The sequence below is a fragment of the Daucus carota genome, chromosome 2 (genome assembly GCF_001625215.2).
Source record: "Daucus carota subsp. sativus chromosome 2, DH1 v3.0, whole genome shotgun sequence".
Taxonomy (NCBI): domain Eukaryota; kingdom Viridiplantae; phylum Streptophyta; class Magnoliopsida; order Apiales; family Apiaceae; genus Daucus; species Daucus carota.
The window spans coordinates 11982799-11995315 of record NC_030382.2 but is presented as its reverse complement, the minus strand read 5'-3'; the positions used below and the strand labels follow the sequence as shown (position 1 = coordinate 11995315).

The 12517-nt window shown below is 32.9% G+C and overlaps 2 protein-coding genes across 2 annotated transcripts; both read left to right on the top strand.

Annotated features, from left to right (window-relative positions):
• On the top strand, window positions 1-369 carry LOC108208307 (cysteine proteinase inhibitor 1). Its single transcript, XM_017378826.2, has one exon. It carries the CDS (start codon window positions 1-3, stop codon window positions 367-369), a length of 369 nt encoding a protein of 122 aa, XP_017234315.1.
• Window positions 370-3143: 2774 nt separating this feature from the next.
• On the top strand, window positions 3144-9206 carry LOC108210087 (putative MO25-like protein At5g47540). Its single transcript, XM_017381343.2, has 11 exons — window positions 3144-3411; window positions 4475-4636; window positions 4818-4936; window positions 5276-5350; window positions 5610-5703; window positions 6244-6303; window positions 6996-7064; window positions 7494-7592; window positions 8215-8259; window positions 8355-8457; window positions 8779-9206. Exons 1-11 carry the CDS (start codon window positions 3289-3291, stop codon window positions 8847-8849), a joined length of 1020 nt encoding a protein of 339 aa, XP_017236832.1. The 5' UTR covers window positions 3144-3288; the 3' UTR covers window positions 8850-9206.
• Window positions 9207-12517: the final 3311 nt, after the last annotated feature.

Here is a 12517-nt window from a genome sequence, read left to right as displayed (position 1 = left end):
ATGTCTCTCAGTTTCAAACTCCTCCTCATAACCATTTCCATTTGCCCCCTCTTTTCCGCCACTGTCGCAGCCCCGAGGAAAATTCTCCTCGGTGGCTACGTTCCAATAAACGACACAGCCACCCCGGAGATTCAAGCCATCGCAAAATTCGCGGTCAGTGAGCACAATAAAGAGGCTAACACAAAAATAATGTACATGAAAATTGTTAAGGGTGAGAAGCAAGTTGTGGCGGGGTTAAATTATCGGCTGATCATCGAGGCAAAAGACGGGGATGAGATGATACAGCATTATGAAGCCATTGTGTATGTCAAGGCAGGAAAAGATTCGAAGAAATTGGTCTCATTTGCGCCGATTGAGGAGTTGGCCTGAGTAAAATTTTCATGTATCTGGATGCTATTTCTGAATCTGTAAACGGTTTAATGTTTCTGATATCTTTTTTGGGTAGCGGTCCACAGCAACCGGTTGCTGTGGAGCGCTTAACCAACACCCAAATTCGCCGTATGCCAAGGTCCCATCTTTTTTAGCTTTCTTTTGTTGCAACTGTTTTTATATTGTTATGCAAGGTTTTGTTTATGTTACTCATTTATACTACTTTAAACTAAAAATAATGTTGGACATCAATTTAAGAATTATTAGACTTGCTCTAATTATGCATGCCCTAAATTATTTCTATTAAAGTGATAATATGAAGTGATAAAAATAACAAAAATATATTTAGTTGAAACATATTATTGGTTGTATATTAATAATTATATATAGTAATATTTTCTTTTTTATATGTACAATGTTGTATGTGTTATTTTTAGAAAAACGATTTTTAAGTTAGGAATCAGAAAAAGATAGTGGGTGTTTGGTGGTGGAACTTCTGAACTTAAAAGCCCAGAAGCCCACTTCCTCTTTTCTCCCATCTGTTTGGCAAGTGCTCAGAAGCGCTTAAAAACGGTAAAAGAAGTCTATAAGAAAAGGCTATGAAACGAAGCTTTTTTTTAAATTGTGCTTAAACTTCTTTCACCTATCAGCTCCCTGCTATGAAACAGAGCCTTTTTTTTTTTTAATTGTGTTTAAACTTCTTTCACCTATCAGCTCCCTCCTCTTCAGGTTCCTGCTGTTTTTGTTTATTTTTTATTCCTGCTATCTGCCTATCTCCATCAAAATATGAGATGCTTTATTATAATTTTTTTTTAATTAAGTTTTTGTCTTCAATTTTATGAAATACTTAAATATATTAATATCATATATTCTTATTTATATAAATTTTTAAACACACTTGTAGATCACTTAAATGCAAGACAAAGCAAACCGAAAATCATTTTTTATATAATATAAATATTAACTCTAATCTAATATTTTCATCAACTTTTCTCAATCTACTTCATAAATATCAAAAAAATTATATTACAAAACTACGAAACTATACCAACTTATAAGTTAAGTTATCCAAACACTTAAAAACTTATAATTCACGGTATCCAAACACCTCTAATAGCTTATAAGTCCAAATCAACTTCTCACTTCTAATCCACTTCTTTATTTTAAGCAATAAGTCACTTCTTTTAAGTTCAGCCAAACGGCCCCATAATGTATTTAGTGAAAAAAGGTAGTTGCTATGTTGTCCAATATTATTTTTATTTTTAGAGAATTGATTTTTTTAGTTAGAAAATATGAAAAAGATGATAGATTTAGTAAAAACGATAAAGTATTATATAAGTAGACCAAAATTCGGCGCAAGTACCGACCGATTGACCGAACAAACTTTTAACGTTTCGGCTTTAATACTATAGTATCAAATAGTATAGATTTTTTACATAATTATATATTTAATTTAATATATTATAACATATAAATAATTATGTATAAATATTTTTTGTATTTTCATGTACTCAAATTGAAAACACATATCCGACAAAAAAACAATCATGTAATTTCTTGTTCATGTACTTTGGTGTTTTGTTTATCAAAAATTAAAATTCATATTCATTTTGCGTGTTTCACTTCGTTAGTGTGTCACGTGTCAAATTACCTGACATTATTTTTATTACTTCATCTGTTATTTATTATTTGATGCTTTGAGTTTTCGGACACACTTTTAAGTCTTTTGACCAGGTAGTTAAAAATATTATTTTTTTTAAAATTTGTTTTTTTGAATAAAAATATATAATCAAAATTTTAATTCACAAAAAAAATCAATCAAAAATAATGTATTTAACTATTCGGTCAAAGTACTTAAAAAGTGTTTGTCGAAAGTCAACACGTCAAATAATAAAGAATAGAATGAGTTGTAAAATATATAGGGAAATTTTTGATGGTACCCTCGTAGAATTGGTTTTTTTTCAATGGTACCATCTCATTTTTGACTTCTATCGATTGTACGCTCGTATTTTTAATTTACTCTCTAGAGTACACTCGTGTACTTTTAAATTACGCTCTATTGATTTCAAACTGTAAAACAAATTGTATATTTGAAATCCTTGCGAAAAGTTACATAAAATAGACCCTTAAATCATGTAAAACGGAGTCAAAATGAGTAAGATATATTCAAACTTCATAACCAAACTTTGATCATTAATATCTCACTTATTTTGACTCGGTTTTACATGATTTAAGGGTCTATTTTATGTAAGTTTTCGCAAGGATTTCAAATATACAATTTGTTTTAGGGTCTAAAATCAATAGGTAAATCAAAAGTACACGAGGGTACCATAGAGAGTAAATTAAAAGTACGAGGGTACCACTGGTAGAAGTCAAAAATGCGATGATACCACTGAGAAAAGCCAATTCTATGAGAGTACCATTAAGAATTTCCCTAAAATATATACTCCCTCTATCCCATAATACGAGTCGCTTTGACTTTTTACACGTAATTTGATGTGTAAAAAAAACATACCTCTACATATTATTTTTCAAATTTTTTTTTCTAAATAAAAATATAGATGTTAAATTTTAATTCAGAGAAAGAAAATTTGACAAATAATATATAGAGGTTTGGTATTTTTACACCTAAAATTACATGTAAAAAGTCAAAACGATTCTTATTACAAGACCGAGAGAGTATTTATCACGAAGAAGAGAAGAAAAAAAAAAAAAAAAATCTCAAACCATCAACAATCAACAATAATACAATTAACTTTTGTCACATTTTTGCTACTTTGCATCGAAATTTATGATACAGAAACCCATCTTTAAAAAATATATTATAAATTTAAGTTAAACCACACATATACTTACATCTGTATCTACACATTCCGGCGAATCCTAGCTGCACTTTTAGTCACTCGCCGGCGACGAAAAATGAAAGGGCTTTTCAAGTCTAAACCCAAAACCCCGGTCGATATAGTTCGGCAGACTCGCGATCTACTCATCTTCGTTGATCGCTCGGCTTCCGAGGTTCGCGAGACCAAGCGCGACGAAAAGGTGTGAACTCTATCGATTTTTCAGCGAATCTCGGCGAGATTATAGTTGAATTTGGTGTAATTGAACTGTCTGTTCTGTTAAAATATGATCCTTATTGATTAAGAGAAAAATGTTATATTTTAAGTGAATTTTGAGTTCATTTTTGTTGAATTTGGTGTAATTAATCCTTGTGCTGTAAATATGAGCTTCTTTTAATTAGGTGAAAAAAATCTGCTTGGTTTTGTAATTTTCGAGTGGTTTTCGGTTGAATTTGGTGTAATTGAACTATTTGTGCTGTAAAAAACTGATCCTTTTTTAATCAGGTTAGAAAATCTGACCTTTTTGTGAATTTCGAGCAGTTTGTAGTTGAATTTGGCGTAACTGAATTGTTTGTGCTGTAAAAATGTGAGCTTCTTTATTTAGGGGGGAAAATTTATTTTTTAGTGGTGTGTTGATGTGTGGAGGTGAAATTGAGTGTAAAGGTGTGATATTGATGGTGTATTTTAGTTTTTCTTTTTGAGGGAAAAATGTGATGTATTTTGTTTGTGATATGTGAAAATTAGGGTTTCTTTGGTGGTTAGTGGTTAGTGGTAACTTGGTAAGTGGGATCTTACTACTTATTTTAGTCAACAACTAAGATAGTCAACAGGTTGTGAAAACAAGCAGATTATGAATTTAGTCAACAGGGCTTGACTAACCTGTTATGTCTTCTGTGTTGATCTTTCCTTTTTCTTTCACTAAGTCCTGCTGACACTGCAATTCATATATCTGCTCATTCTTAGAATTTATCATTTTTTTTGTGATCTGCTTAATTTAATAAAATTCAATCATAGTTCTTGTCATTTCCTAAAATTCAGGTAGATGTATATGTATTCACATCAAAAAGAAAAAGCCAAAGTTAATTTATAATGTTAATCATAAACATACATCCTTGACCTCAGGTGCATATGACTTTAAAGTATTTCACCGTGCGTAACTTTTATTTAATTAATAAATTGTTCGCGGGTTAGTGCTTAAAGATTTACCATTCATTTAATAAAAATTGTTGAAAACTATGGACGACTGAGTGGTGTTCGCTTAACAGATGATGGAATTAAGTAAACTTCTTCGAGAGTTGAAAGTGATTCTTTATGGGAATAGTGAAGCTGAGCCTGTCTCTGAGGCTTGTGCACAGTTGACTCAAGAATTTTTCAGGGAGGACACACTTCGTTTGTTGATCAAATGTCTTCCAAAGTTAAATCTTGAGGTAATGTCAGAATTTATTATCCTTGTCAGAGTATATCTATGGGCACTGACCTTATGTTTTTTCGTTGACATTTGCTTTCATGGCCTGCCAAATATAGATGAGGTCTACATATTCAGTGTATGGGTTTCTGTTTTCTATCCTTATATTTGATGTTATATTGTGACAAAGATCTTTTATTTAGGCTCGTAAAGATGCCACCCAGGTTGTTGCAAATCTGCAAAGGCAACAAGTTCAATCAAGGCTAATTGCTTGTGATTATTTGGAAGCAAATTTCGATCTAATGGATATACTAATATCAGGGTAAGATTAACCAGAAAGGTTGCAGTTAAATACATCCACATACAAAAATTGGTCGACTGTTAATCAGGAGATGGCAGCTTAAATACATCCACATACAAAAATTGGTTTATTCATATAGAATAAGTTGTATTTGGTGTACTTTTTCCGATGCTCAAATATTTGGGTGCACAATATGCCCTTCTGAAAGTTATCTTGATGCTCCGGTAACTTTTACAAGTAGGTGGTAGATTATTTGTTGCAGTTTTCTCTTATAAGTTTCAGCCAAGTAGAAATGCTGTCGAGTAAATGAATAACCTAATGTGTAAATTAACTTGCTTCTAAATCATTTTTTTCATTCAGTTATGAAAACTTTGATATTGCTTTACACTACGGTGCAATGCTAAGGGAATGCATACGCCATCAGGCTGTTGCAAGGTAAGACTATACAGAATTTTAAAATATCCTTCTTTTTTTATTATGGTTTGGTTAGACTTTTTGTGGCTATTTTACGTCTAATTTGTTTCCAGGTAAGGATCAATTGTTATTCCAGGATGCACATACAAAATGATTTGAACCTGCATTTTTCTGATAACTGGGATGCACTTTTGATTAACATTAATTTCTGCCAATAACCATTTTTTGGTATGGGTGGTCCCTATATAATTTTATCTTTCTAATACTTCTATACTCACAGGTATGTCTTGGAATCACAGCATATGAAGAAGTTTTTTGACTTTATACAACTGCCAAATTTTGATATTGCTGCTGATGCTGCTGCAACTTTTAAGGTTGAGTGCGCTATGACAAAGTGAATGATAATTAGTTTGTTTAGTACATTGTTTCTCAACCCAATTAGCCTTTCATCTACTTGTATAGTATCTGTTCTATCTCTAAAGTTTCTATAATTTTTCAAACATTAGAAGCTGATCATGTAGCTGTGACAATTTTTTTTTATAACCTTCTATAATCTGCATTCTTTTTTATTCCACATTTTAACATGCATAAATAATTATAGAAGTGTCATTCTTTGGCATCAGTTCTAATACACTGTATTATTATGTCAAAATTAACTTGCACACCAGAAGAATCTTTATCCACCAAAACCTTTTATCTCTGAATAAATACAAAGAGAAACAAAGGTAACTCTTGTGTGCTCTGCTTCTAAATAAATCTTCCTTTATGATAAATTATGACCACATGTGTTAGTTGGTTAGTATGTATTTGTGATGTATTTAATCTGTGTTTTGTCTATGTGTTAGTTGTTTGGACCTGTCTTACTGCGGTCGTCTTTGCTTTACATTGTATTATTTGTATGATGATCATTTTAGGAGCTTTGTACGAGGCACAAATCAACAGTAGCTGAATTCCTTTCTAAGAACTATGACTGGGTAAGTAATGTTTCTTGTGTTATGCATTAGGTAACAGTTGTATTTAGAGATGTATTCCATCATGTACAAGGCCCCCACATGAATTTAATATGATGGTATATGATTGCTTAGAATTTATAAGACGGTCTGTCTATTTTGATATATTACAGGAAAAAGAAATAGAATCTGTAATTTTTCTTGTATGTAGAGGGAGGGAGAAGGATAAAGATAGTCTGTACAAATCGGTTAGTAAAGGGGTAGACCTTAAAACAAAAGTAAACCTGATTCGCATCACCACCTATGAAGCTGTGAAGTGGCAGAATATTTACTTGGTCTTCAAGTTATAGGAGTTATGTTTAAAATTGTGAGCATCACTATTAGTTGAGTCACACCTTTAAGTCAGCAACTCGCCTACCGGGGCCTAAATCCAAAAGGCTTTGTGCACCCTTTTTCAACTAGACACCATAAACGCTCACCAATTATCAATATTTCATTGCTTTTGCTGCCTTGTTGAGCCTTCTTGACAAATGTCATGTAACAACATTGTATAAATGTTACCAATCTTGTTCAAAGAGATAACACATATTGTATAAATAATTAAAAGAGGGTCATGTGCAGAATATTCGTGTTTACAGTATTAAAGCCATAATCATATTATAATTTTGATTTGTGGTAATTAGGGAACAATAATCTTAACGAAAATCTATTTTCAGTTCTTTGCAGAGTACAATTCGAAGCTGCTAGAATCTCCCAATTACATTACCAGACGTCAAGCTATCAAGGTATGTAATACATTTTTTTCCCGATAGTCCTTGATATAATTGTGATCCATTGTACTCTGCTGATATAATTTTTAATTTGTATTTTGATGTTTCATAATTCTATTCTCCTCTAGTCAATATACAATATGAATTTAAAGAATGTAAACAATAATTAGATTCTTACATTTGTGAATTAGTATGTGTACTGTAGGATATATTTTTACTTTCCTCCATCCCATATATCCCATGTTCTATAAAAAACTATTTATGCATGTTGAATACTTTTTACGAAACATTCACAAGTTTCTGTTACTCTAGTTGATAAGCTTTCATTGATTAATTTATGCTTTTATTGCGTCACTTTATATTAAACAGTTGCAGGATTTTTAAAAAAATATATGCAAATGACATTGCATCTTTATTTTCTATTTCCTCCTTTTCAATGTACAGCTGTTGGGTGACATGTTATTGGATCGCTCAAATTCCGCTGTTATGACGAAATATGTGAGTTCGAAGGACAATCTGAGGATTCTGATGAACCTGCTCAGGGTATGATCTCTTTCCGATAGCTTGATATGTGTGTGAACTCAACATATGTTCCCTTATTTCATCTTGGTATGAGGGAGGTTGAGGGGAAAAAGATATGTCGATAAGCTTATTGAAAGGTCGTTAATTAATACCCAGCAAAGGGAAATCTAATGTTCTATATGTTGATACTCCCTCCGTCCCAGTAGATTGTATACATTTGGTTTGGACACGGAGACCAAGAAAAAGTGTAAAAAGTGAGTAAAGTGAGATGAAAAGTGAGTAAAGTGGTGGGACCTATTTATATTTAATGATAGATTTGAGATAGTGGAGGAAAATAGTGGGTGTAATAGTGTTTATATTATTATAAAATGGAGATAGTGGAAGAAAGAAGTGGGTGTAATAGTGTTTTATATTATTAAAAGTTACTATATTTGGGATGTATAGAAATGATGGGACGTCCCAAAAAGGAAACTGTATAGAATTGATTGGGACGGAGGGAGTAGCTTTCAAATACTCCAACCGTGGAGGTCCCTTTTGTGACATTGTGCACTGCTGGGGAAACTTAGACAGGAAATAACCATGTTCTGTACAAATCATTGCTCCAAACTTAATATGCTAATTGTTGGTTTCCCATCTTTTGCAGGAATCAAGCAAGAGCATCCAGATAGAAGCATTTCATGTTTTTAAGGTACTTTGAATGAATGTGTGCATGTGTATGTGGGTTTATGTTAATGGTTGCAATTTTCTTCATCTTTTGCTGCTATGCTCGTTTATGTTTTGCAGCTATTTGCTGCTAATCAGAATAAGCCCCCAGACATCGTCAGTATACTCATTGCAAACAGAAGCAAGCTTCTGCGACTCTTTGCCGATTTTAAGCTGGATAAAGGTGGGCAAGTAACCTGTTCTTAAGCGCACTCTTTTTGGTTTTTCCGAGAATTGACATCCAGATTCTTGAATCTTGATGCTACCACAGAGTTGCCTTTTAAAATATTTATTTTTCCATAAAGTTTTTAAGATATATATTATATATGGGAAGGAGGACGGAACTGAACCATGACCTTGTTCATGGGAACACTAGGCTAAACCCTTGACCTATACTTTTTAAATATTGTTAATGAAGGAAGAGTAATATAGAAATGGAAAGACAAAGAGGGCAGTTGTATTTGTAATTTTGCTGCGTGTCAACTATTGTTTGTTCGTGTTGCAGAGGATGAACAGTTTGAGGCAGACAAAGCTCAAGTTGTGAGGGAAATTGCTAGTCTTGAATCCAGGGGATGATCTGGCCCCTCACCCCTGTGTCGATCCTTCCAGCCACTGTATGGCAGTGTTGTATATGCAAATTAGTGTAAAATACTTCCCGGCTATCAACAGTTTGCAGTCTTGGTCCAAGATCTCCGTGGACCATTTGATTTCATTTCAGCTCCAACCAGCTGTACAAAATACAATATATTCATGTATTTATTCTTGATTTCACTATGCATTTCGGACTGGAGTTCGCTGTGATAAAATATTGGAAAACTATGTTGATCAGAGATAAATATGAGCCTAGTTGAAGCCATCTCTGTACATGGCATATGTAATTTATTATGTAATTTTGGTCACAATTAATTATAAAGTCTTTATGTGTTCTTGTAACCCCTGAATTTCATTTATTTGGATTTAGACCATACACAGTGTGCTCATCAAAATCATTTGCCTTAATAAATCATTTTTATTCCCCGTAGCAGAAGTGCAGGTGATGGAGGTTCCCACCTCGGACCATTTGCGTTGGTTTTTACAACTTCACAAGCAAGTTTATGTGGCAAACAGTAAGCGTTTTGGTTTGAAATACATGACTGAAAGAAGATGAATCGGTGTTTAGTTTGTTCTTGGACGTGATTTCTTCACTCCCAATGGCTGTGATAAATTAAGATCAATTGCTAAATTCCAGATAGTACAATCTGTTCACATGGTTGTCTTTTTTACATTAAGGATCTCAAGATGTTAAAACAGGGGAAGTACTGGGGCGTCCATATAACTTAAGGTGAGCCACAAGTCTTGTCCGTTTATAGTCGGAGGGTACTTGTCCGTTTATAATGTCTGATTACCCGAGGCAAGAAGTGGAGTACACGATACTCCAAAGACTTAATACTTGTAGTCCAAAGACTTAATACTTGTAGTACAGTCCGTTTATAGTCAGAGATACCCGAGGCAAGAAGTGGAGTACACGATATCTCCAAAGACTTAATACCTGTAGTACACTAGAAACTCTCTATATTAATACTCGGTAAATTAAGAAACTCTCTAAAATAATAAATTTGTCCAGTCCCGACTTGGGCCAATGTAAAAAATTAAAAAACTCGATTGAATAATAAGATAATAATTTTTTAGGAGATCTCTTTATAATTTTCGGTGCTAAAAAAATCATAAATTAATAATTCGTAGAAACCAAAAAAAATATATTACACTTTATTGAAATATGATTCTATAGTTGTCAGTTTTCCTTTTAGATTTAGCAACACACTCTTTGGATGAAAATCCATCCTGTGAAATATGGTTTGAATACTCTAACATATTTCATGTATTTTATATATGCCAAACTCGTTAAGAATATACTGAATACATTTTATTCTCTTGTTTACATTTGTTGTACAGTACTTTAAAAGTCGTTATTAATTTTCAATACATATGAACACAGTAGTTACTGATTTACATTGAGTCCCAAAATTCGCTGCAATGTAATTATAAGAGATATAAACTAATTTGTCTTTTTGTTTAGTATATTAATTTATATACAATATGCTTTTTTGTTTGGTATGTACAATATAATCGGTTAAAAATTATTTAGATTAATAATTATTAATTTATCAATAAATTAATAATTCTCTAAATTAATAAATTTCTCCCGTGCCGACATTATTAATTTATAGAATTTTTACTGTCATATGGTCTCGCATCTGCTACCCCATAATTACTGAAGTACGGGAACTCGTATAGGTGAAGAGTGTGATCCGTGGTCACTAAGAGCATCTCCAAGAGACTCTTCATTTAGGCTCTGAACTTGAGATTTGAGGAGGGAGAGAAAAAATGTTGCTCCAAGAGACTCTTAAGTGGCTCTTAAATCTTTAAGAGCCTCTTGTTTCTCTCTCCTCTCTCCTCAAAGTTAAGAGCCATCACATTACTCCTAACTTATTTTTTCATAATAAAAAAATCCTTCCCTCCAATTCACCTCCATCTTTCCATCTCTTTTGTTATAGTGGAGCCCAATATATGAATAAAATATGAAATAGAGAAGAGATGTAGAGAGTATTGTTGGAGTTTACACTCTTAATTTTGTCTTAAATTGCTAAGAGCCACATTTTTTATATTATATTTAGGAGGCAACAAGAAAGCTATTGGAGATGCTCTAAGGCTGTGAGGCATCAAACGAAATCTGCGACTAATGAGTTGATCGGGTATGCCGTACTCCCCGCATGCTACCTCCTCCATGGTCCTGGAATTCGGTGGAGGGTGCCATGGTGCAAAATTGTCAGCAGAACATGCTGATGCAGGCCATGCATAGAGGTGTTTGTATCAACTTTTCTTTCCGGTCAACTGTGCACACTGTACATTTAGCTAATTACATACTCCCGTCTCCCAGAACGTTCTTTACTTTTTGACACGCATTTTGAGATTCAAATAATGTATATTTCTATAGAATATTTTTTTAACCTGAATAAAAGTTTGACGTTTATATTTTTATTAAAAAAATTAAAAAAATCGTTATGTAACTATATTTTATAGCAGTCTCAAAATACATAATAACACATTTACACAAAATTATATTTAAATTATATAATATATAATTATATATTATAAAACATTTTATTCTATTTGTTTGTAGTGTGTGTATATACATAATAACACATTTACACAAATTTTATATAATTATACAAATACTTAATACATATATATAAAAATTATTTAAGTTTAGTCGTAAAATAATTGTTCTAAAATCATCGTTCCGGTAGGGCCATCAAAAAAATCTGACATCCGTCTGGAATATCTGCATTCGTATTCGAGAAAAAGCGAATATCTCCATCCGTATCCGAAGTAAAGCGGATATTATCCGTATTTGAATCCGACAATTATAGATACAGAACGGATATAGGCATAATGCATATCCATATCTCAATTATCCGTTTGACCGGCCTACACAAAGTTAAAGTGGTTTTGTGGGTTTAAAAATCAATATATCAAAGGCCTATGACAGACTGGAGTGGGGGCGGGAAGGGGACACCTACCATATCACATCTCTTGTTATAGAATCAGAAGGTAATGTGATGAAGAGAATATTAAACTGATGCAAGCTCTCTATTATCCAAAATCTGGTTTTCTAAAGGCCAAATTAGGAATGAATCCCAGCTATGAATTACGGAGTATCCTTGAAGCTCAAGAAATCGTCAAACAAGGGATGTCGAAAACGTATTGGGGACGGTAATAGTACAAGGGTATGGAAGTGCATGAGGAACCTGAAAATGCGACCATACAAAATCAGGCAACGCAACAACTTAAAGCACTCAGAATGACGTGACAATCAGATGTTCATTTTCATCAGGACCTTGTGTTATCAAATTCAACAGAGCTATCAATAAATTCGAATTCAGTTTGATAAGTAAATTAGTATTTAACAAATAAAATTGAACTGGTGTTTAGTTTGTTCTTGGACGTAATTTCTTCACTCCCAATGCCTGTGATAATTTAACATCAATTGCTAAATTTCAGATAGTACAATCTGTTCACATGGTTGTCTTTTTTACATTAAGGATCTCAAGATGTTAAAACAGGGGAAGTACAGGGATGTCAATATAATTCAAGGTCAGTCACAAGTCTTGTTCGTTTATAGTCAGAGATACCCGGGAAGTGGAGTACACGATATTCCAAAGACTTAACACCAGAAGTAATATGGTCTCGCATGTGCTACCCCA

Excerpts from the sequence above, each read along its gene's own strand:
- LOC108208307 (XM_017378826.2), top strand. The coding sequence starts at position 1 with ATGTCTCTCAGTTTCAAACTCCTCCTCATAACCATTTCCATTTGCCCC.
- LOC108210087 (XM_017381343.2), top strand. The coding sequence starts at position 3,289 with ATGAAAGGGCTTTTCAAGTCTAAACCCAAAACCCCGGTCGATATAGTT. Across the intron at positions 6,304-6,995 it reads TTTCTAAGAACTATGACTGG|TTCTTTGCAGAGTACAATTC; the intron begins GTAAGTAATGTT and ends ATCTATTTTCAG. Across the intron at positions 7,593-8,214 it reads TTCTGATGAACCTGCTCAGG|GAATCAAGCAAGAGCATCCA; the intron begins GTATGATCTCTT and ends CATCTTTTGCAG.